The 25,245-nt window shown below is 46.6% G+C and overlaps 2 protein-coding genes and 1 long non-coding RNA gene across 9 annotated transcripts in view; 2 read left to right on the top strand and 1 right to left on the bottom strand.

The window, feature by feature from the left end:
* The window catches only part of LOC309663016 (ephexin-1-like), a 42,099-nt gene extending 24,333 nt beyond the window's left edge, over positions 1–17,766 (top strand). The window contains exon 3 of the mRNA XM_082466307.1: positions 17,717–17,766. Coding sequence (XP_082322433.1) covers positions 17,717–17,729 — 13 coding nt within the window. The 3' untranslated portion in view covers positions 17,730–17,766. The remainder of the gene's footprint in view (positions 1–17,716) is intronic.
* Positions 1–19,241, bottom strand: part of LOC309663018 — a 37,432-nt gene extending 18,191 nt beyond the window's left edge. Inside the window, exons 1-2 of one of the 6 annotated variants that reach the window (XR_014265067.1) lie at positions 19,051–19,241; positions 15,412–15,494 (exon numbers count right to left, since the gene is read on the bottom strand). This is a non-coding gene — a long non-coding RNA (uncharacterized lncRNA). Of the gene's footprint in view, positions 1–15,411; positions 15,495–17,703; positions 17,840–17,948; positions 18,081–19,050 lie in introns of those variants that run through there. The other 5 variants (XR_014265068.1, XR_014265069.1, XR_014265070.1 and 2 more) reach the window with 5 other exon arrangements.
* NGEF (neuronal guanine nucleotide exchange factor) overlaps positions 17,884–25,245 on the top strand; it is a 43,717-nt gene continuing 36,355 nt past the window's right edge. For both annotated transcript variants that reach the window (XM_082466285.1, XM_082466284.1), the window contains exons 1-3: positions 17,884–18,534; positions 19,248–19,390; positions 24,688–24,983. In XM_082466285.1, coding sequence (XP_082322411.1) covers positions 17,885–18,534; positions 19,248–19,390; positions 24,688–24,983 — 1,089 coding nt within the window. In that variant the 5' untranslated portion in view covers position 17,884. The remainder of the gene's footprint in view (positions 18,535–19,247; positions 19,391–24,687; positions 24,984–25,245) is intronic.

The raw sequence follows: 25,245 nt of genomic DNA, 5'->3' as shown, positions 1-25,245 counted from the left end.
GGGAACATTTAGCAACCACTTCCCTGAAAACTTCCCAGAAAGCCTCAACGCCCTAAAGCCTATGGTCCAGAAGCCTACTGTTGGACTTTAGTTGTGTGGCTCTGGCGCATTCCTTCTTGGAAAGGTTTCCAGGCCCCAATCACCTCAAGTCATGCTCCATGGAAAGAACTGTGACCTTGACTACGTGTCCTGGAGCATCCACAGAACAGCTCTTGCAAGGAAGATTCTGGCTCTGGGCAGATCACTGAGAAGTTTGTGCCACTTAATTTTCATAAAAGGATGTATGTCAACTATCCTCTGGCCTGATTTATTACTGTTTGTTTCTCATTCATTCATTTTGAGCACACTGGTCATGTAGGAGTAGCAGTCTCAGATTTAAACCATCAATACCAAGAGGTAGATACACCAGTCCCTTTTCAAAAGGAGATTGATCAAGGCAATTGATTATGTTGCCAAGAGTTTCCAGCAAAAAGATGGCAAAGTCAGAAAATACAAACCCCCAAAATGTTGTTTGGCAAATAATACTATTTCCTTGTAGAAAGTGACCCATGAAGTTAACTAATCTACTATTGGAAAGACATAGTAATCACCATGAGAATAATCAATAAAACAGTACTAGATGCAATGATAGGTCATCTCCCAGAAATCCTGGAACTTACGTTGGCTGGTAGATAAAGCAGCGTACAAGAAAAAAGCAAATGCCAAGCAGCAGAAAAGTTTCTGAAATTTAATAAGTATTACCCTGCTCCACAGAGTCATGAGAAATCAATGAAATCAATGAAAGAACAAATGGAAAACATTTAAAACAGTACTTGCCACATAGGAAGTGCTTGATAAATGTCTGCTGGAATCTGCATAGCTTGAATTTCCTCTGCAATTCTTATACGTATTAACAATTCTTATATTACATGGTTCTTATGTGTTGTCCTTGGATTTACATTCATATTTCCAGTTTCCATTAGCATTACTCTGGCTTTATTTTTTATTTTATTTTATTTTTACATTTATTTATTTTATTTATTTATTTTTGGCTGCATTGGGTCTTCGTTGTTGCGCGCGGGCTTTCTCTAGTTGCAGCGAGCAGGGGCTACTCTTCGTTGCGGTGCGCGGGCTTCTCATTTTGGTGGCTTGTCTTATTGCAGAGCACAGGCTCTAGGCGGGCGGGCTTCAGTAGTTGTGGCACATGGGCTCAGTAGTTGTGGCTCGTGGGCTCTAGAGTGCAGGCTCAGTAGGTGTGGCGCACGGGCTTAGTTGCTCCAGGGCCTGTGGGATCTTCCCAGATCAGGGCTCGAACCCGTGTCCCCTGCATTGGCAGGCGGATTCTTAACCACTGCGCCACCAGGAAAGCCCCACTGGCTTTATTTTTAAAGAGCTGCTTTAATCACCACGCAGAGCACACAGGTTCCAGGTCTTTGCCTGAGGTGTGAGCCCCAGCCTGTCACCAACAGAACCCTCCTGGTGGCAGCTGAAGGTTTTGCGACCCTTTTATCCTTTGGTAACCTGGATTTTGTCCCTGGACGGCATCAGGCCCTCACAGAGCTCTGTGCTTTCCCTCTACCTTTCAACTCTAGCAGCAAAGCCTCCACTAAGCCTCACTTCAATGTCCTGCCTCTGGCTTACGGTATAAGTCAGCCACAGACAGACAAATACCGTATGTTTTCACTCATGTGACATCTAAAAAATAAACAAATGAACAAAACAGAAACAGACTCACAGATACAGAGAGCAAACTAGTGGTTGCCAGGGGGGAGAGGGGGAGGGACAAGATGGGGGAAAGGGATTAAGAGACACAAACCACTGGGTATAAAATAAGTAAGATACAAGGATGTAATGCACAGCACAGAGAATATAGCCAATATTTTATAACAACTTTAATGGAGTTTAATGGAGCATAATCTGTAAAAATATTGAAGTACTATGTTGTACACCTGAAACTAGTATTGTAAATCAACTACACTTGAAGTTTAAAAAAGGAGATACCATAAAAAACTGCCACTCAAAATTTCCCGTCACACTGACCATAGCAATACCATTGAGCAAGTCATCTTTCATACAAGAATCCATGGGAGAAATGACTTCTTTTGCCCATAAACAATGTACGGGGATTTCCACTGCACATAAGGGAATTGGGGGGTTAGGGGCCGGGTGCGCCGGCTAGAGACAGTAAAGAGCAAGTGATGTGGCCCTCGGCACCCTGGTGGCACCAAGAGCAGGCAGCACGCAGCGCCCTGGAAGGGAATGTCAGACCTCCCCCCTTGCTTTTCTCCTCTCTGACGTGGGTAATTGGCACTGCCGGTCTCCTAAATCCTGACACTGTCAGTCATGCAACTATAAAACCTCCAAATTAAGATCTTGACTCCACACTGTAGGATAATCACATGCTCTATTTTGGCCAAGTTTAATTACTATGCCAGGAGTCAGGTCTTCCCAGGTTGCAAAGTCATATGCCAGCCAAGACAAGGCCATCACACCTGGCCTGGGGAGAGATCTAAGAACCTGTGTGTGAGCCAAGGAAATGAGATGCTGGATTTGGGTTCAAAGTGGAACAGCAAATCACAGGTAATTCATTTTACAGAAGGAGTCTGCTACATCTAAAGAAGCCACAGGAAGTGCCTGGGGTGATGCATGTGTGCAAAACCCCGTGCTGCCGGAGGGTAACCCCTGGTCAACCAGAGAGGGCTAAAGGGACAGCAGCTTCGGCAGAAAGGACCCAGTGTCTTTGTCCACTTTGCAGTCTTTGCTTTGGCGAGTGTCAAACACACAATGGGACAGTGACACTGGTTGTCCTCAGAATTTTCTGGCAAAAAGCTGAAGGAATGTGGGGTATTCCTCCTCCAAGACACCCAGTGACCCCACTGCCCAGTATTCATGGCCTCCTATTGAGTGTGGGCTGGACTTCATGACCACTTCTAACTGATAGGAATGCTTAATGGCATGTAAATTAGAGTCAAGGTCATAAAAGGCAGCAGGCATTAGTCTCTCCCTCTTGTGGATCACTCGCTCTGGGGAAACCAGCTTCCACGTCAGGAGGACACTGGGTAGCCCAATAAAGGCCCACATGGCAGCAGCTGGACCGCATCCCCATGAAAGAAACATGTGCTTCCTGGCCCAGGAGAGAATAAATGTTGCTGTAAGCTGCAAAGTCATGGGGTCATTTGTTACACGACAATAGATAACTAATACATTGGGAACATTCTATAAACTGGGCTAGAAGGTAAATTCTACCCATATACACAATATGCTGGGCAGAATGCTTGGCATTATATCCCTCTGACCCCATCTGCCTTTCTCCTGTTCCCCTGCCATCTGGGACACTACACACACACACACACACACACACACACACACACACACACACACACGCAGGGCCCTCACAGCCCTCAGGCAATGACTGACACCACAGTATAAAATTCCAGCTTCCTTGTGATCGAGGGGCAGTTAATGTCCCACAGCCCCTGTGGGGGCAGCTGAGACTGGGGCTCTGCCTGAAACCCTCTGCTTGGCACTTCATCTCCCTGTCCTGCTTCTCCACTCCCTCGCTCGTTTCTCCTGGGAGCTCTTCCTTAAGGAGCCATCTGCACGCGAATCTTTATCTCAAGGGAATCTGACCTAGGATACCCCACATTAAAACCCAGCCTCCTTGAAAAAAGAAAAATAAAGATGCCAAGTCTTAACTGAAATTTCCCCTTAAAGTTATCAGATTCTTAAAGAAATTCTTCCATTCCCCTAATTAAGATAACTTTTAAACAAAGAAAATCTGTTTACAACTTAAAGTGTACAATTTACCCAGTAATTTTTCAAGAAGTATTTACTAGGCCTCTATGACGGGTAAGTCAATAAAATAAATCCTTCAGCAACTATAGGTGAAATAATGGGCCCTCAACGAGCATCTTTTCAGAAACCATCAGTGTAATATTATCAGCATGGTGTTGTTTGTCGTTTGGGGGCTTGCACATAATGACCATTTAAAGTCAATAACAGGCAGCTGCATGTTGGATGCTCCCGTGGGTGCGGAGGCCTAGCCGTCTGCAGGGGCTCCGAGTGTGGATGCTCGGCTCTCGCTCGTGCAATTAATTACTGGACACTTGGCAGCTGATACACATTTGTCAGCTGTTCTCCCTTTTTTTCTGAAGCATGCGGTGAAATCAATCATCTGTTGGTGAAACAGACTGAACCAGCAGACAAGGCAAGTCTGGTTTTGATGGTGACAGTTTCAGAACAAACTGTCTCAGACGAGGGCAGGGGGATAGGCAGTGGTGAGGGGACCACCTGGAAGTGACCTGAGGTCACAGCAACTTTCAGGACTAAGAGCCTCCCCTGACCCTCTCCTTGCCCAGGTGGCCCTGAACAGCACGCGCCCATGGAGAGAGGTCCTGCCCCCTTGGCTGTCTTCTGTAAAATCGGAATACAGCTCTTCTAGCCTGGCTGAAGGCAGGGGCTGGACCAAAAGACCCTGTCAGGCCTTCCTCTGCCCCCCCAGACCCTCATCTCCTACCACCCTGCCCCACACCCCAGTGGGAAAGTGGAGCCAGGAATCCCGGGGCGGGGTGTCAAGGGAGAGCGGCTGCAGAGCCAACCCCACTGCCCATCCCTCAGCAGCCCCGGCAGCCCCGCTGATACTTACACTCACACATATCGTAGAAATGTTCTTTTCCTGCAAAATGGGCCACGGTTTTTGATTAATTTGTTTATTTATTTGTTTAATTTTTTTGGCCGTGCTGTGCAGCTTGTGGGATCTTAGTTCCCCAACCAGGGATTGAACCCGGGCCCTCAGCACTGAGAGTTCAAGAGTCCTAACCACTGGACCGACAGGGAATTCCCAGGCTATGTTTTTTAAAAAACGTATACAAACAACACAGCTCACTGAATTTACAAATCCATTGGAAAACCATAAAAACCCTAAAATTAAAACAAGCAAAAGAGGGCTTCCCTGGTGGCACAGTGGTTAAGAATCCGCCTGCCAATGCAGGGGACACAGGTTTGAGCCCTGGTTCGGGAAGATCCCACATGCCGCAGAGCAACTAAGCCCGTGTGCCACAACTACTGAGCCTGCACTCTACAGCCCGCGAGCCACAGCTACCGAGCCTGCGCTCTAGAGCCCGCGAGCCACAACTACTGAAGCCCGCATGCCTAGAGCCCATGCTCTGCAACAAGAGAAGCCACCGCAATGAGAAGCCCCCGCACAGCACTGAAGAGTAGCCCCTGCTCGCCGCAACTAGAGAAAGCCCACGCGCAGCAACAAAGACACGATGAGGCCAAAAATAAATAAATTAAATAAATAAATTAAAAAAAAAAAACAAGCAAAAGAAAAACATTACCGAACCAAGCTGGGTTCGCCCCACACACAGCAAGCCAAAACGCTGAGGCTCCGAGGTTTGCAGCAAGGAGAGGGTTTATAAAGAAAAAGGATGGGCCAAGACATGTGGGGAGCATGGGAAGCACGGGGAGTGTGGGAGAGTGGGGAAAGGAAACTGGGAAAAGGTGCAGTCATTCTCATCCTGCTCAGGTGTAACTAAGCTACAGACCTCTACACGTTCAACAGTGGAGGCTCTTAGCACGATCTGAGGGTGGGGTTTTCAGTCCTCTGACATCAAAGGGTCACCCGCTTGCTCGTGCCCAGTTGGAGGGTCAGTGGTCCTATCCAGTCTTAACCAGCCCAGCTCTAACTAGATGCGGCTGACTTTCAGCTCAGCTCAAACTAGAGGCAGCTGACTCCAAGTTCCTCGAAAACAACTCAGGCAAACATCTTACTGTTTAGGCTAAGTGCCATTTGGAAGACATGCAAGTCTTAAAATGACCTTAATTATTGAAGGCAGGTGAAATGGATTTGACTAATAATTACTCAGTTTCAAAAAGATTAGTCACAAAAGAAGAATACAAAACCATCATAAATACACACAAAAAACCAACTTCACTAGTAAAGAAAAAAATGCAAAACAGAACAAGGTTTCATTTTTCATGTATCAAATTGACAACTTGCTTAAAATTCAAATATTGAATACTGGAAAGGGTACAGAGAGAGACACTGGTTGGGTGTAAACTGGCATAACCTTTTGTAATTTCATGAAATATGTGAAAAGCAATAAAAATCTTCTTAATCTTGACCAAGAGTCTATCCTAAAAAAATAATCAGAAATCAGACAAAGGTATTTATCACTGAGCTATTTACACTTCATTGCGTCAGACAGATGCCTGTTGAGCACCTACTATGATCCAGGCTTTGCTCTAGGTACCAGGGGGTCAGATAGCGGACACAGGAGACCAAAAGCTCTGCCTTCCTGGGGCTCCCATTCCAGTAGGGCCTCCCAAGCTTGGCAAGGTGACTAGCAAAGGCCACTTCATTCCCTCAGCCTTTATACCATCCCTAACTCAATATTCTATACTTTACATCCGACTGCATTTAAAATTGATTGTTAATACAGTTTTTTAAACCAAATGTGCCCTTTCTCTAAATACTTCTTTTCCTTTCCCCCAACTTCTTATAAAGAAAGAAATTTAACCTACAGATATACCCTCAACCTAGACCTCCTAAATTATTAACACCTTGTATATTTGTATTCTCTTTCTCCCTCTTCTGTTTCCACTAAACCACAGGAAAGTAAATTGCAGGCATCAAACACTTCACCCCTAAATATCCAGTGCAAAGCTTCTAGGAATCAGTATTCTTCTACATAATCACAATGCCATTATCACACCTAAGAACATTCACAATCATTCCATAATCTATCTACTAGCCAGTCTATATTCAAATTTCTTCCAACTGTCCCCAAAATGTCTGTTTTCTTTTCTTTTTTTTTTTGTGAATCTGCTGAGTGGCTTACGGGATCTCAGTTCCCTGACCAGGGATTGAACCCCAGACCACTGCAGTGAAAGCTCCAAGTCCTAACCACTGGACCACCAGGGAATTCCCCACAAAATGTCTTTTACAGCTGCGATTTGTGAATCAAGGTCTAATTAAATTCTGAGCACTGCATTTGTCAGATGTTCTCTTTAGACTCCTATAATCTCAACAGTCTCCCCATTTTTTTCCATGACTGACTGCGAAAATCCAGGCTGATCAATTGCAGAATGGCCCCCATTGTGTGTCTGACTGCTTCCTTGTGCAGACTTTTAACCTGTTCCTTTACTCCCTATATTTTCTTTAAACTGAAAGTTAGGGCTAGACACTTGGTTACATTCAGGTTAGACATTTTTAGCAAGAATGCATCTAGATGGTGTGTACTTCAAACTGCACCCCATCAAGAGGCACTAATGTCAGCTGGCCTGCTATTCCTGAGGCTAAGTTTGATCATTTGGTTAATTCAGGAGCTGCCAGACTGCTCCGAAGTAAAGGTACAATTTTTCCTTTTGCAACTAATAGGTTATCTGGAAAGTGATAGTGTGAGAACATGTAAATATCCTCTTTCCTATTAATGTTTCACTCAGTGTCTTTTAACATCCATTAATGATCCTTCCTGTATCAACCATTACATTGGAAATTGTAAAATGAGAATGTTCTGTTATTCCTCCTACTTGTATTAATCGATATTCTTCTGTGAAGAAGACCTCTCCTTTGTTTTTGGTTCTATTTTGTTTTTGAGTTTCACTATGGATTCATGGTGGTTGATTGTTTTTGTTTAATTCAATGTGTCCAGTGAATCCATTACTGTCACTAAGTTGGCCAGTAAGAGCCCCTTTAAGATGGCTATTATGTCCCTTTGACACATTCCTTCATGTCCTTGAGCATTTCCTTACTTTCTGACACAGGAAGATACTTTACATAATTTCTACATCCCAGACCTGAAGTCAACCATTTCCCCAAGGAGCCCTAGTTTTAGTGCAGAATGATACTTAGAAACCAAGATCTTCAGGCTGTATGTGCTCCGTACTACTGGAAGGTCATCGCTTCTAGGACTTTTCAGTGGACAGAGCGAGGAAACGTGTTTGTGCTTGTGTGTGTGTGCATGCATGTGAGTTCATATGGACACCTTCAATTCCAACCCGACACACAGCATTCCTCCTCTCTCTCCCTATTCCATATTTTCATCATCTCCTTTTTCTAACAGTGAGGCCCTTGGGTCTCAACATCAATGTATTATAGGATAATGCTCTATTCTACAAATACTCAAAGAAGAATTTCACAATTAATCTACCTATACCATAACCAATAACGAATCTACTATATTAGTTTCCTAAGGCGCTGCAACAAACTACCACAAACTGGGTGGCTTAAGAACAACAGAACTTTGTTCTCTCACAGTCTTGGAGACCAGAAGTCCAAAATCAAGGCAGGGCCACGCTCCCTCTGAACGCTGCAGGGGAGAACCTGTCCCATGCCTCTCTCCTAGATTCTGGTGGTTGCTGGCAACACTTGGCATTCCTTAGCTTGTAGATGTATCACTCCAACCTCTGCCAACGTCTTCACATAGTGTTCTCCTGTCTGTGTGTCTGTGTCTCTGTGTCCAAATTTCCCTCTTCTTATAAAGACACCAGTTATTGGATTAGGGCTAATCAGTATATCATCTTAACGCCATTACATCTGCAAAGACCCTATTTCCAAATCAAGTCACATTCAAGGTACGAGGCATTAGGACCTCAACGTATCTTTTCAGGGGACACAATTCAACCCGCCACACCTACAAAGTAAAGTTTAAAATGTCTTTGCTTTTTTTAGTCCCAGAATAGATCTCAGTAATGGCACAAAGACAGAGCACTACATTAAAAAGTTACTTCAATTCTTTTGTGTTGTAATATTATCAACTTGATAATTACTTAAGTTCATTTGCTTCAGTTTATTTTCAATTCTAGGGTTTGATTTTTCCCCCCATACTTTTATATTTTTAAAAATTATTTGAATATGTAAAACATCTACATGGTTATACATTCAAAACTATATAAAAAGTACACTCAGAAAGGTCTTACTCTCCACCCCAGCTCTGGAAATAACCATCTTTACTGGTTTCTCTTCTTTCCTTCCCGTGCTTCTCGTTTGGGATGGGGTGAGGTGGGGTGTGTAATTGTATGACTTCCTCTTCTTTAGTTCACAAACTGCGTGTGCTCTTCCATACCTTGCTTCTTTCACATAGCACTGGAAATCACTCCATACCAGTTCAGAAACGCCTTCCTCATTCTCGATTCTGCTACATAGGACTTCGTCGGGTGACTATACCATGGTGTAGTCAACCAATCGTCTTTGGATGGCTATGTAGGTTGTTTCCAATATTTTGCTCTAAAAAATAATGTCATGAAGAATGACCTTGTGCACATCTTAGTTTGTATTTCAGGGCGTGTCTTCAGGGTAATTCTGAGAAATGGAATTGCTGGGTCAGAGGGGAAATGCGTGTTGTTTCAGTCTGACTGGGCCAGGCTAACAAAATAGCATAGACTGGGTGGCTTGTAAACAGCAAACACCTATTTCTCACAGTTCTGGAGGCTGGGAAAGCCAAGACCAAGACGAGGGATCTCTCCGGGGTCTCTTTTATAAGGGCACTAATCTCATTGATGAGGACTCCACGCTCATGACCTAATCATCTTCCAAAAGCCCCACTTCCAGCACCTTTGGGGGGTTAGGATTTCGGCATACGAATCCGCGGGGCACACAAACAGTCCACTGCACATACGTGGTTCTGTTAGTTAGGGTCAAATTCCCTTCCATATGAGGTTGGACAGTTCTGCTCTCCCATCAGCAATGCACAAGTGCCTGTTTCTCCCGAAGATTTTCAATTCGGTCATAACAGAAAATGTAGAGCACTCCATCTTTAAGACCCACACACGGTTGGTGGAGATTCACAACATGTGAAGTGCTGAAACGAAGGCCTTAGGTTACGGAAGGGACACCATGTATTCTCAGGTGCTCCCAAAAGGAAGGAATTTTCCAGTTCGGTTCTATTGCTTCCCTGACTCACTGTGTCTAGGAGGCTTTCTTCTCTCCTGGTAAAAATCCATCACTTCTTACGGAAAACACTCAACTGATGACAGGTTAGAGCCTCTTTCTTTTTAAAGAACAAATGCTAATTTCAAAGGGAAGAATGTATTTCTGGTGAGCTTAAGACCCTCCTCTGAGACCCCCTACAAAAGACCCTCACGGTTAGGAAGAAAAGGGAGACTAATAAGGACCATCTCTTTACCCTGAGCCTAACAAAGAAACAAGCCTCGAGATCCCACTGACACTGTGACAAATAAAAGCTACTCCAAGGGCTGAGCAACACTTTAGAAATAGCAATCATTTAGCATGCAGTCTTCACTGCGTGGAAAAAATGAGACATGGGTTTAAAATTAGGAAAAGAAGCATCAACCGGTCAGCTCGGGGGAGGGGTGAACAGTAAATAGGTAAAGAAACAAAAGTGAAATTTCACTTCTTTGCTGGTAAACTTACGTTTCCCCCGGGGAAGGGATGGTACTTCAACTAACAGTGCACTCACCTGCTAAGGCAGTAGCAAGGAGAGGAAGTTTGTATTTAGTGGGTGAAAGGAAAGGGTTTGTAAATGTTTCTATGACTGTAATTTACCAAGCACTGGGAGGAGACCAAAAGAACGCCTGTGCTTTCAAGCCTCCTCCACTCCACCTCCATTTGGTGACTATGTCTTGAGCCTCCAGGATGTACAAGGTCTCTGCAGGCACAGTGAGGGGGTGGACATCAATCAGGCTGAGTCCTGTCTCCACGAACAGTCCAGGAGGACAGAGAATTCATTCTCCAAGAATATGATCACGCCTTAGAGACAACCCTGGTGAAGTGCTACAGGAGACCCTAAGTGAGCAAATACAGCCTGCCATGAGATAGGATGCAGGGTGGGCTTCATGGAGGAGGTGGCATTTGAGCCAGCCCAGGTGGGATATAGCCATGCAGGAGGGCAGGTAAAGGCTTGTGGTGTTAGGAGAACTGCCTTTGATGGGAGGCAGTCATTTCTTTGATGACTCCTTCGATGGGACCAGGACTTCAATGGAAAAGGAAGGAGCATTCTGGTTAGGAGTTGTTCACGTGGGTTTATGGAAGGAAAAGGGGAATTTCTGGAAAAGGGACTATTTTTACAACCAGGCAGATTAGAATATCAGGTAAGTGCTTTAATTTTAGAGACTGCCAGGAAGTAATCTACTGTAAAAATTTGAATTTGTGATTCTTTGGAAACTGAAGAGCTTTTTAAAAGATAGGTTTATGTTATGAATTGAGGTGTTTTCCCCCAAGTAAATCTAGAGAACACAAAATAGCTAAGCCCCCTTTTTCAAGTTCATCAGGATTCCCTATGGTTATGTGAACACTTTAAACTCGTGTTCTAGATGTATGCACATTAAGGGATTGATTTTTTTTTAAGTAACTTTTTTCCCCTTATTACATAAGTGACACATTTATTGCAAAAAAAAAAATTTTTTTTAAACACATATGAGTAAAAAGATGAAAATTCCCTCAGAATCTGACCAATCAACCACAAGTACTGGGAAATGTTGTTGGTGATCATTCTTCCAGTCCTTTTCAAATACATATGTATGCTTAAAAGTCCATATATATAACTCCATTTACAAACAAAATAAGATCGTGCTACCATCCAGTTTGGGAATCTGCTTTTCTAGTCAATATATTATGGGCATCTTTCCAGATTATTAAAGATTTTCTAAATCAGTTTAATGATATTCCATTTTAGAGACATGTCATAATTTAAACAGTCGATTTCCTATTATTGGAATTTTAGGCTACTCCAAGTATTTCACTATTATAAATAACACTGTAATAAATATTTTTGTAGCTAATTTTTCACATGGATTCTTACAGTTCATTAGGATACATTCCTAGAATTAGAATCTCTTTGCCAAAGAGTATGAACATTGGCAGGTTTATGATATGGGTGTCAGAGTGCCCTCTAGAAAGGTTACACCAACTCACACTCCCACCTCCAGAGGCAAACGACAGTTTCCAAGCCTTGGCTAACACTGGCTTATCATTTCTTAAATTCTTTGATTGCTGTGTATCTGCTATGCTTTTGAAATATCGTGCTTTCTCTTTATTATAACACTCATTTGTTTGTTGTACACTGTGGTCACCAGTTCCCTTATTTTAGAGCCTTCCAAATAGAAATACCCAACAGTAGTCAAAAGCTTTGAATTCCTGGGAAGAAAGGCATTTTCATCAACATGATGACAGGCAGTCAAGGACCTGGAACCGGGCACTTAGAAGCACGAAGGAGGTGTCTGGTGGGATACCTCCTTCGTGCTTCTAACAGCTCTTGTCATAAAGTGACCAGTCTCTACCAAAGACATATTGGTCTTTTTATGAGACTCTAAATCCTTGAACGTTTAGTCCTGGTGACTCAACACAGAACATTGTTTCTACTGGATGTTAAGGGCGAGGTGGTTTTCTTCGGTAGGAAATGGAAAGTTGTCATGCTACTTACTTCTTGTTAAGGAAAATATTTCTCTAAAATCCAATTATTTGCAATTTTCAAAGAACAATGTGTGAACAACGTCTAGTTATTAATTTTGTTAACTACATGCTTTTCCTTCAAGTATATTTTATTTATGAATGGACATCTTTTTCTTTCTTGTTTCATATCTTAAATAGTTTTGCTACATTTGGTTAATAGTTAAGGCAATGCATTCTCCATTACAATAGCGAATGTATTTTAGCGTCAAATGTAGGCTTCCTAAATAATATCACTTTCTATTTGTATAGTATACTATAGTTTACAAAATGCTCTAATTAATATAGTACTAAATTAGATCTAACTATATAGTTTGTAAGGTGATTTAAAATGAATAAATGTTTGAGTGGAAGGAAGTGGGCTATCAAAGCCTTTACAGTTTGAGTTCCAACTAAGAGTGTATAAACCCTAATGGCCACAACTTAAAATGTAAATTATTAGATTAGGAATGTACCAAGGCAACTCCTAATCTCATTTTCTTCAAATTTCATCCTCAACATATTTTGGAAATAGCAGTATTTTCTCTTAGGTCCCCCTTATTTCAGAAATGCTCCTATTGGTCAAAAGTATATGACATCACCCATAGCCAAAATCCTCAGGCTCTATGTGTCCCCAGCTCCTTGGTTAGGAATGTTCCAAAGAAACCCACATCCCAGGCCCGCTCTCATTTTCCGCAGTTTCAGACAGACACACAACATGATAGTGTTTTATCCATGAGTTATTTTGGGGAGCCTGTTTTGAGAAATACATTTCTATCCAGGCCATACAACTGTCTGCATCTCATAATTGACGATACGGCCGCCATTTGTCTCAGCCTTTTAAGGACAGTACTAAGGACACACGAACCATCAAATTGCTTTGGAAATCCCGACATTTCACTAGCCAAACAACATCATCCAGGCTGCCTCTCACGCCTGGAAGTGGAGCAAAGCTTGGCTGCCTATTTTTGATTCTGAAAATGTATTCAGCAGAGCAATATTGAAGCTTGGGCAGCTAAGCCCTCGGACTGCAATGCCTACTTCCCATGATCACTGAAACCTGTCCAACACTCGCATATCTTCTTAAATCAGACAAAGATTTGTATGCATCTCTTCATCCCTCTGGGCTTTTCCCTATTTAACCAAAACTATAACAACTGTCCACCATAGCAACCACGTCCAAAAAGAACAAAACAAAAACAAAACGCTCCTCACTTCACCAAAACAACAAATCCAGTTTTAATGGGTTTTTTGACTCACCACAGCAGGCCAGTTACCTCCCCCACGCTTGAGGCACCAACCCCAGAAACCTGCTGGTTCCCAAAGAGGGCAATGAAAGAATTACCTTCTAACCCAAGAAGGCCAAGATGTAACACCAAGGGAGTGCTAGTGCTAGACTCAGTAACTGTAGAAGAAAGAATGAAACCAAGGACATGTCCACATAACACCTACCAACTTCCCCATATTTACTTATTCACTGACTATTTCCCGATGCCTCCTGGCTGGGCTGGATGCTGGGGATGCAGAAATAAATGACATCTTCAGAGCTGCCCCACCCCCAAATCTCAGGTCACTGGGAAGAGAAACCATGCAAGTGGGTGATAACAGGGCAGAGCTAACACAGCAAAGGCAGGGCCATGGGAGCTCTCAGGGGTGACCCAGCCCCCAAACGGGCAGCCCGAGTCCAGGCTGCACATTAACTCCATTAGCAATGAAGTGCCAGCAAGGTACTGGGGAGTCACTGAAAACAACAGATGTGCGGAAACAGATGTGCTTGAGGGAAACTAACCTGGCAGCGGCGTACGGGGCAGACTGACAGAGAGAAAAAGATACCAAGGAAAGGAAGGCTGTAAGAGGAACGTGGCCACCGTACTCTAAACCAGAGTCAAGGCTTGCAAAGTTAGGGTACAACCCACAAGACTGCCCTCAGTTCAAAAATTCATGAGAAGGACTCAGAGCTGTTACTGATGGTTATGGCGTATTACAGTGAAAGGCTACAGTTTTAAATGAGACAAGGGTAGAGATGCATAGGACAGAATCCAGAAAAGTTCCACTTGGAACTTCCAGTTGTCTCGTCCCTATGAAACTGTGGACAGAGCTAACATCCCCAGGTAACAATGTGTGACAATATTGCCAACCAGGAGCTCATCTGAGCATGGGTGTTCAGAGTTTTTATTGGGGCTCCATCAGCTAGGACTGGTTGGCCACCCAGATGGCTGACCTCAGTCTTCAGCCCCTCTGGAGGCTGAGCTATTGTCACGTGGCCCAAAGCCTCCACCTTATCTGATGTGGTCCCAGCCCCCAGGTAAGCAAAGACACTCTTATCAGACATTCCAATGGCTTAGAGGTCACCTCCCGGGAGCCCAAGGAAAAGGTCAGACCTCTCTTTGGGTAAGATTAATTCTTTACTAAACAGGGATAAATTGATTGTGTTTTAAACTTATTTCTGTAACGTGTTACAATCCCACATTTACAAATTATCCTTCTGATAATAAGTAAGGAAAGATCTCCCCCTCCACCTCACCAGTAAAATACTTCTAACCACACAACAGAAGAATCTAAGTTCGGAGAGTCTCCTTGTGGGGAAGTCTTTTTATCCACTGAGTATGGTTTCTCTTGGAGCTGCAGTGAGAGAGGCTACATCTTGCCCTTTTCCTAACTTTCGCCTGGATTTGGGGGGGTCCATTTAGCCTCAAGCCTGTAGCCTCCTGGGGACTGACTGCTGGTGCTGCCTCTCTGGTTTAAATTTGTTGATTTTCAAAGCAACTGAAAAAGTCTTTTAAGAGTGACAAAAATAAACTGTGTTTATGGATTTAAAAGCTACAGTTAATTAAAAGTTATCAAGCACCTGTTTCTAGAAGTTTTAAAATGTATATTTGAGGATTACCTTCTCACTACAAAGTCATTTTCCTACTAGATTTAAGAATACACATGTGTTTTAACCTGTAATAATCTGGTGGCATACCATGTGACCCTAAAAATATTTAGAATAAGAAAACAGAAATTTGCAGTTCCTTAATCCATACAAGGTAGTCTTGACTTACTAGCACATACTTCCAAAATCTGCCATTAGCCAGCTTTGTGCTCTTGGGCTTGTCATTTTAACCCTCTGGTTCTGCTTCTTTTTCTGTAAAATAAGAGTTGGACCAGATCATTTCTCAGCTTCCTTCTGCTTCTAGCAATTCTCCCTCAGAATAAAGTAACATTTTATAAACATAAATGAGAATGCCTGAAGGCTGAGGTTGCTACATAAATAAGAATCCACTTTGTTTCCAATATTTACCTTTTATAACCCAAAGAAAGAGATAAAGAATCTTTAGATAAAATATATAACATAACTAAATATTTTTTTAAAACATATCATTAATTCTTTAACAAATGCTTATAGAGCACCAACGATGGACTAATCAAGTATAAATATTTGAAATATTTACCTATACTTTATTTTGTGAATGATTCAGAGCAAAATGTCAGTTAAATGGAGATTTTAATAATAGCCTGCCCAATAAGCACTAAGTATGATTGAAAATAGAACATGGGGAATTTAGCTTAAGGTTATATGCCTTCAGAACGCAGTGACTTTCTAAACTGATTTTATAATTAGAAGGATATTTTTAGCTTATTTTTCAATTGGAAGGTTTTATTATACTCATCTTAATATATGTAATTCACTTGAATATTTTCTGATTAAAAAAAAAAAATGAGTCTTTTCTCCTCAGTGCAACCAAGTGTGAAAGTGACAGCTTCCATTTAGTGTTACATCAAATTTCAGGGGCGGTGAAACCATGCAAAGCAGCAGGTCCCAGTGACCGCCCAGCCAGTGCACCTCCTTGGACCCCGATGAAAGATGACTAGGACACCAGGGTGCCAACCCTAGAGGAGCCCACATCTTAGTGTAAGGATGGCCCTCTTCACAGGGAATTACAGTGCCAGGCAATGCCGCTGGTTATACAGGGTTAAGGGCCTGGTGGGGATGCTCCAGGGAGCCTCAACCAGTAACCGTGAGGACCTGGGGGGTAAGGTGGGCAGTTCTAGCCAAGGAAGATGGCAAGGAGTGGGACACCTGGTAAAGAGCCCATTACAGAGGCAGGAGGTGGCCTTCGCCCACAGGGGATGGGACTCCAACAGAGGTTTTTAAGTAGGGGAGGGACAAAAGGTTAAAAAGGAGACAGAGACAAGGATGGACAGAGAGAAGGAGAGGTCTAAATACCAAGGAGGGGACAGCTTTGAAAGCTTTTGGGGATCCAGGGGGCTCAGTGGGGCATTGACATGTGGGGTGACAGGAGGTACAGGAGCAGTTGAGGCTGTCCCTCACGTTCTGCCTGGCCTCCTGGCTGGCTGGCTGCTGGTGGTGGTGGGGATGTGTTTAGCAGGCATCCAGGTGAAGACTGCCAGTGGACAGATGAAAATGTAGAGCTCAAGGGAGGGCCGCCCGGAGATACGCAGAATGAGTCAAGGAAGGGAGTGGCTCGGGTTGGAAAGACAGAAGACCAGATGGTTGTCACGCAAATATTATGAGTCCTTAAGGGCAAGGGGAGATCAGACCTGTTCGTTCTGGCCCCTCGAGGGGAACGAGGGCTAAGAGGCAGCTTTAGGAACTGGTTTGCGTCAACCTGAGCACCTTTTCCTGGAGTCCGATGGAATGCACACGGACCGCCGGCGCCGCCAGCTGAAGTCTGGGAAAGGGAGTTCCCCTCTTGGCAAAAAGGCCCCTTCCTAAGCTGCTTTCTCTCCTTTTCCACTCCAATTCTCCCTTTACAATTGCCGCGCTCTAGACGGCTGGCTAAGGAATGCATTAAAGCCAACCTACTAACTAGTAAGTGAACCCCTCCCAGCAGGAGTATTTGCATCGAAAAACGAGGAATCTGTTAATTTAAACAAATGCCCCGTGGGTAGACTGTGCAGGGGAAGGTGCCGAGAAGATTTTCCACTTTTGGTCTGCACAACCCACCCCCCCAGGTACCCTCCGAAGAGCGGGAACTGGCTCTGGCCCGCAGAGGCAGGCCGCCGTCCCGGCACCCGGCACCCGGCACCGCCCAGGGGAGCGGGGAGCGGAGGGGCTGCCCTCAGAGAAGGCCGCCGCGGAGGGCTCCAGTTCTCTTGCTGGACTTGGAGTCGGATTTTGGAGTTGTCCCTCTAGATTTCCAAGTCACACGGGACCACTCACACTCCCCTCGACTCCAGTTTACCATTTTTGCTTGCTCTCTGTATCCGGAAGCGAGTTGAACTAGCTAACACAAAGGTGCAGATTCCGAAAGTCATTGTGACCGGGCAGGGAAACCGGGTGGAGGCTTGGGGGCACTTTGTTTCTCCTCCACTCCCTCCCCTATACCCACCCCGTGCTGCCAGGACCTCGGGGTAGCTGGGGGCAGACAGACTCGTCCGGGAGAGGCTTCCGCGCTGGCCCCCTCTGCATAGTCAGGTCAGGAGCGGACATCCTCGAGGGTCCCTCGAGGCTGGGCCCGGAGCGACAGAGGCGGGGGTCTCCGGGCGGGTCCCTGCGAAGGGCCTCATAGGATGCGCGGGGTGGGCAAGGCGGAAGTTCGAGGGCGCGCCGGGCAGAGGGTCACCTGGCCCCTACCTTCCAAGTTCGCCCCGCGAGCTGGAGGGATCTGGCCAGACGGCGAGGAGGGGGCGGGAAGACGAAGGCGAAGCTTGCCGGCCCCCACCCATCCTGCCCTCCTCGTCTCCCCTGCCCGGGCAGGGCCGCGGCGGAGGAGGGAGGCGCGGAACTGGCGGGCGGTCCCGGGCAGCAGTCGGCGCCCGCGGGGCCTGGGTCGCGCCCAAGGCCAGGCTCCCCCGCCCAGCTACCGCCGGGCCTCGCCCCCGCCGCGCGCGCCCCACCCGCCTCCCCCGTTGCCGTGGCAACCCCGGGAGCCTCCAGGCGCGCGCCGGGGCGCCTGCTGGAGCTCTTGGCAGCGGCGGCGGCAGCGGCAGCTCCTGCTCCAGCTGAGCGCGCTGCGACCCCGCTCCGGAGCCCGCTCGTCGCCCCCCGCCTGGCTCCGGGCCCCCAGCGCGGTCCCCGACCCGGCCCCAGAGCCTGCCTGGCTGCCGGCCCCCATGGAGCTGCTGGCCGCAGCCTTCAGCGCCGCCTGCGCCGTGGACCACGACAGCTCCACCTCGGAGAGCGACGCGCGCGACTCAGCGGCGGGACACCTCCCTGGCAGGTGAGGGCGAGCGGCCGTCCCAACCCCTGCGCGCCACCACTGCGCGCCTGTGGCCCCAGCTTGCGTCCCTGGCCGGGGACGCCTACCCGAACCGCCCGTCCCCCGCCCCCCGCCCCGCGGGCCCCGCAGCCCCTCACTCCTCCCGCGGCCCCCATCGTGCCCGCACGCCGCCTGGGGTCGGGGGTGCGCCCCAGCCGGACCGCCGACACCCCTGTCCCTGCCCCGGGCCGCCTCCCGCGCCCTCTCTCGGGCGCCCTGGGCGCACGCGTCCCGTTTGGTGGCCCCTCTCCGCGCCGCGTGGCCCTGGGACTGGAGGATCGCTACCCAAAGGGGGCCGGGGGCCGTGTGACAGCGAGCGGCGCGGGGTGCGCAGCGAGCGCAGGGCCCCTGGCCGCGGGACCCGTCCGGGCGGCCGGGCGGCGCCGCGAAGCGGGCAGGACGCGCCAAGTTTCCGACGCCTGCCCGCGAGCTCCGAAAACATGAAGGTTTGGGCGGGCTGGTGTGGGAATGAATTACCCGGTCGCGCCCTGGTGCGGTGACAGAAAGGGCCTGTGGGGCCTGCGTGGCAGGGAGCGGCGGCGGCCGCTCGGCCTGGACATCCCGGTCAGGGTCCATCTAGCCAGGGCCGCCTGTGCGGACGCCTCTCGCGAGCTGGCCGAGGTGTGTCGTTGCTTAAAAATAACCGGTTCCTGCCTCTCCTCTCTCTCTGGCAGCGAGTCGTCCTCCACCCTGGGAAATGAGGCCACACCCGAGGAGTGCCCGGCCCTCGCTGACAGCCCTACCACGCTCACCGAGGCCCTGCAGATGATCCACCCCATTCCCGCCGACTCCTGGAGGAACCTCATCGAACAAATAGGTGGGTGTCCCCAGCGGCGACGGGGCGTCACTGGGGGAAACGTGGGTTCCTGGTGGACTCTGAGGGCTCCCCTGCTTGTGGGATGCCCTTGCGTTTCCCCTGCACAAATGTTTCTGACAAGGAAGGTTATTGACATATTTGGTTCTAAATGGTTCCAGAGGCAAAACTGCCACGTGTATAATTGGGCTTTAGCAAATGCATTTCTTTCCTGCTCTCTTGGAGAGGTGTGCTTGCCCAGCCCTTTCCTGGGGAGGGCTCTCTGTCCTCTTGCGTCTTCTGCCAGAAAGTCCAGGGGTTAGGTGCTTATGGGCCATGCGGGGGGGGGGGGGGCTCCATGCGTCCCCCGCCATCCCCGCCCGGGGGCCTGGGGAAGACCTGGAAAGGGAGGGGACCCTGCAGAGGGGACTTCTGGAGAGAGTCAGGCTGACTGGGGCAATTCAGGAAGGGGTGGCAGCGGCAGACGTTGCACAGGGGAAGGAAAGGTAAAGTAGAGAGAAGCTGGGAGCCCCAGAGGCCCCTGGGTTAGGAAGGGAAGCCTGGCTTCACCTGCCTGTCCAGAGCATGGCCAGAAGTGCAGGGCACAGCCCGCGTGTCCAGCTCCTGCACAGCTGCAGCTGAAGCTCTGTGAAAGCAGAAAGTGGATTGAGAAGGCGTCCCCAAAACCCGAGCACTCGCATTTAAAAGTCAAAAATTGCCGATGACATCAAACTCGTTCTCATCTTCATCACCAGAGGTGGCCACGAGTGGGTGACGTGGGTTATGCGGGAATGGTACCGCCTAGAAATCTTTCTGTTCTTCAGGGTTGTCAGAGCAGCAGTTTATTCATTAAATTAAAATTTGGGCTTGAAAATTTTCTTTCCTAAATTCATCATTATTTTTCTCCATCCCAAACACTCAGACGGACATGAAGTGTCTCCAATAGAAGTGGAGCTTCCATTGCCCCGGGAGACCCGTGTTTAGGAGACTTTTTGGGCAGGTTCCCTTTTCCCTGGCTGGGGTTTATTCTGGACTGAACCCTGGGAGGAGCTGAGCCCTTGCAAAGCTGAGGGTGGAGCGCACACTGCATGCTGTTAAGCAGCGCTGACTCCAGGGATATTGTTCCTAGCGGGCCCCATGCGTGTCGGGCTGGGTGGTGATGGTGGTGGCGGCTTTTCCCTTTGTTTGCTGGCGGAAATGGAGAGGGGCTGATCTAAGGACAAACACACCCGAAAATCCCTTTCTTCCACCTCTGCCACATTGCCCTTTATAGCGAGGAGGGCCACCTCGGCCTTGGCATGTGCTGGAAGCCTCGAATTCCACCCTCTAGAAAGGGATCCTCTGGCTGAGATCGATGTCAGGACTAGGAAGGAAATCGAGGTGGGAGTGGGGAGATCCGTGCCTCCTCTCACGGAGAGAGAGGCTCCCTTCTGCAGTGTGGGCGTGTGGAGACCTCCTTCCTGGAGAGCCCGTGGCATAAGCTCAAAGCTGGGAGTGGGGAGCCCTGAGCTCTGGTACCTGCTCATCCTGGCCCTCAGTTTCCTCATTTGGTAAACAGTAGAGACTGACATTCCGAGGCTTTTCTCCCACTATCTCCTGGTGTAATGGTGACTATGTGTTTCTGGCTCCTGGGCTGGATCCATGGTCGGTGCTCAACAGATGTGCTGAATGACAGCACAGGACCGAGGCTGCCTTCTCCTCACATCCTTCATCATAGACTCGAGGCTTATGCCAAGCAGATTGCTACAGGAGGCCAGCTGCTTTTAGCTCAACGAATGAAGTGAATTCTTTGCCAGGTATCAGGAAAGGACAACGCGTTCCTAAAGACACAGTGGAATTAAGGGGGAAGGAAAGTGGGAAGACTATATGGGCATCTTGTAGACCACTGTGTTGAATTTTGCAGCGGCTCCCACCCAGGCAAGAACAAAATGATGCCAGGACTATGCATGATGTGGTATACAACTGTCATTGTAGTTGGTGGTGGCCCTGAAGATCATAGACTCTGAGACCCTGTGATTGTGTGTGTGTGTTTGTGCACACGTGTGTGTGTGTGCTGTGGTTGTCTCTGGCACCTAACAAATGCTTGGTGCATAGAAGGTGCTCACTAGAAAATAAATGAATTCTCTGCCCTTTAGAAGTTTCTATCTGAAGGATTCAAAGAAAAAAATTATTCCCTTCAGAAAGTGAGATTTTGAAGGACTCCAGGAGCTTATCCTCCTTCTGCAGGGTAGCACAGCCAGCCTGATATAGATCATTTTAATTAGGAGAGATGGGAACTGAGCCTTCTAATTCTGCATGAATATAATACCAGGTGCCAGCTTTTACAGGTAAAATTAATTTTGCTTACTGAATGTACAAAAGAGAAAATAGAAAAACATGATATCTCAACAGTATATCTCTACTACAAAAATTTAATCAGATAACATAGTTCCTCAGGTAAGGCTAATAAAAATAAACAGGTCATGAAAATGGTTACACAGTGTGTCAGATAACTCTTTGTAATCATAGTAACTCCAGGAAAATGCGTGTTTAAGTTCATATTCTGAAGACTTCAGAAAGAAGTATGAAGTTTTAAGAAAATGCTAAAATTACTTGTATTGGGAGTCTTTGGCTGAGTGTAATACAATATCCAGCACCCCCCACAAAAAAATGACCTTAAAGAATGAAAGTATTCTATCTCAGTTGAGTCCAGGAATGAGGTAGGAAATTCTGCATTTGGTCATTAAGTCAAGCAATCACCTAGTTCCTTTCCCTCCACCATTCTCAGCATTTGGGCTTCATATCACAAGATGGCTGCCAGAGCTCCATGCATCACATCCTCAAGCAACCATGTGTAAAAACCAAAAAAAAAAAAAAGGAGCAGTTTGTCTCCAAGTGTCTCCTGGGGAAGGGCATCTTTTTGAGAAGCCCTTCTCAAAGATGTAAGATGTCCCCTTAGTCTCCTTGGCCAGGTCATGTCACATGCTCATGTCTAAACCCAGCAGTGGCAAGGGGAAGGGAACCATCATGGTAGGTTTTGATCAGTCAGCATTCATCCACTTCCCTGAGCACAGACTAGGTCAGCACCCAAACAAAACCCCTCCCTGCCAGCTGGGAAGAAGGGCTGTGAGGGGATAGAGGCGAGGCAACCACAGTGTCTGCCACAATGTGATTTCAGAAATATTATTTTCAACCCAACTACCCACAATGCTGATATTTTTGTCTCTTTTCAGCATATGTATCACATCATCAGGTGAGATGTTGGAGATAGCATTTACCCATGATTTACCCATCATGCTGACCCATGATACACATGATGTGCCATGTAGCATACATAAGCCATATTTTTGAACTTTCAAAAAGATGCCAAATTGGTTAGATATTTTTGAGAAGCTTGGAAACTGCATTTTTAAAGGTGTTCAACTCAACAAATATGTGAGTACCTACTAGGTGGGAGACACTGTGCTAAGCTTTGAAAAGTGAATCCAAGTCAACTCGTGGAATCCTGGTTTCTTTAAACCTCCGTAAAAACAGTATCGGAATCACAGGAGATTAATTGGTTCGATGTTGGCAACAGTAATCATATCTTATGCTCATGACTGAACCGGTTTAGGCAGTGACTTTAAACCTCTGTCTTTTTAGATCTTCAATCCGGGTTGCATTTAGCATAGATTTAGATTTTCTTTTTCATTCCTTTGTCAAATTAACTCCATGTTGTAATCTACTGGATTGTAACGTAAAATCACAGGATCCTTTTTTTTGAAGTAAATGTTATACTTAGCATAAATGCTTTATAATTTAGCATTATGGAACATAGGAAGCCAACTAATTTAATCCACAGGTAATTTATTGAGTTCCTGTTATTTATAAATTATGAATATAATTTATCCAGCCATTTTTCAGAATTTTGAACATCATCTGTTTTTTTCCTTCCTTTTTTGTACTGTTTAGATATATTTAACAATTAAAGAAGGAATAATAGCTAATGTTTGTACTGCATTGCATGAGAAAGTGCTTTACAAGTGGTACACTTATCCCTGTTAGAACTTTCCCGGGAAAGTCATCTTTGTTTTATAGATAGATATATCAAGGGGCCCAACAGCTTTCCCAGGCTCCAGACCAGTCCAGCTGCCCACTGGTTCTCTCCACCTGCATTCCCTTCAGGTGCACCTGGATCTCACCACCACCCCATTCCCCAGTCGGATCCTCCTCCTATGTTCCTCATCTCCTTGAACAGGGCCACCGGACCCCCTTGCCAACTGGCCACCTGGATATCGTTCATGACCCAGCACCAGCCAATCACCAGGACCTGTATTCTACCTTATAACTGTCCCTGAATCACGCACATGGCCCCATCCCTCCACCACCACCACTGCAGTTCAGGCCTCCATCATCACTCCCTTAGAGAACTGGCATGGCCTCTTTCTTCCCATCCACGGGCCTCCTAAGATGTAGACCAGAGCTGTTTGCCTGAGGGGCTTCCCTTTTGCCCACAGGATAGACGAAACCCTTGGGGTGACCCTCCTCTCCTCCCAGCCTCATCGCCAGCAGGACCCCCCCTTCCTCTCCCCACCCAGCCCTGCTTCCCCTCTCCCTGGGCTGGGAGCCCCCTTGCCACTGAAGCTTTTCTGCTGCTCCTGTGTGGAGAGACCATCCCTCTGCCCTGCAGCCAGGACATCCAAAATGAATTTTTCCCTGTGGAGGTGCTACATTTTTGCTGATTCCTCTGTACCCCAAAATGTCCTTGGAGACTTAGACTGCATTTATTTCAGGTCAGGGAAGTAAGTCTGAAAGTGTGAAAGCAGAAAAGGAATGTTTCCCTTTTGAATCATAAGGTTGATGAAATATTGACTTTTTCCTTCAAAATGAGAATTTACAACTATTCCCATTTCACCAATGAATATACTTGAGTTTTAATATTGAAGCATTTAGGCTTTGAGAAGCATCCTGTTGGGATACTGAAACATAATTGGGACATTTCCATCAACTCTGCACACATTGGTTATTAACACGTCAAATTCTGGATTCTTGTTGTTTGCTAAGTATGTGTGTGAAAAGCATATATTTTTGTGACTGGATTTTGAATCTGTTCAGGGATTTCTTCATTCTTTGTTGAAAAAGAAAAAACTCATGCATGCTGATCCTTCCCAAGAAATGAAGACAGTGGCAGTTTGTTCAGTGATAGAGCCTTTTCTGAGACCTGTGCGGGTCTGGCTTTCTTTGTATTTTCATAGGCAGAGCATCTGCCCTTGATAAGAGTCCAAAGCCTTGACTTAGTGATTCCAAAAGATCTTCCTCTGAAATCTTTTTCGTGTCTTCAGTACAATTCCATTTGATTTCAGGGCTCCTGTATCAGGAATACCGAGATAAATCAACTCTCCAAGAAATTGAAACCAGGAGGCAACAGGACGCAGAAATACAAGACAATGTTGATGGGTCCCCGGCCAGCGAGGAGACCCCGGAGGAGGATGAAGAGGAGGAGGAGGAGCCGGCAAGCCCACCGGAGAGGAAGGCTGTGCCCCAGATATGCCTGCTCAGTAACCCGCACTCGAGATTTAACCTCTGGCAGGATCTCCCGGAGATTCGGAGCAGCGGGGTGCTGGACCTCCTCCAGCCGGAGGAGATCAGGCTGCAGGAGGTAATGGGCTGCCCTAGGGTGGGAGCTTCCAATCAGAACGTACAGGTGTTTTAACCAATGTGGGGGAGCCTTCTTCTGCGGGGTGAGGCTCCCTGGCTTGTTCACCAGAGGAATTACTTGCAGGGTACATCCATCCAGAACATGCAGGAAAATTCACATTATTTCACAGGCAACAAAAAGTACCCAGTTACCTTCTAGGATAGCTCAACCCCGATACTGAGTGTTCTCCACATTGCTGTTTCGTCAGATAGTAAGATTGCGT

The sequence above is a fragment of the Balaenoptera physalus genome (genome assembly GCF_965194825.1).
Source record: "Balaenoptera physalus genome assembly, chromosome: 6".
In the NCBI taxonomy this organism is placed as follows: domain Eukaryota; kingdom Metazoa; phylum Chordata; class Mammalia; order Artiodactyla; family Balaenopteridae; genus Balaenoptera; species Balaenoptera physalus.
Note: the sequence above shows the minus strand (reverse complement) of the source record. Positions and strands in the feature narration are given on the sequence as shown.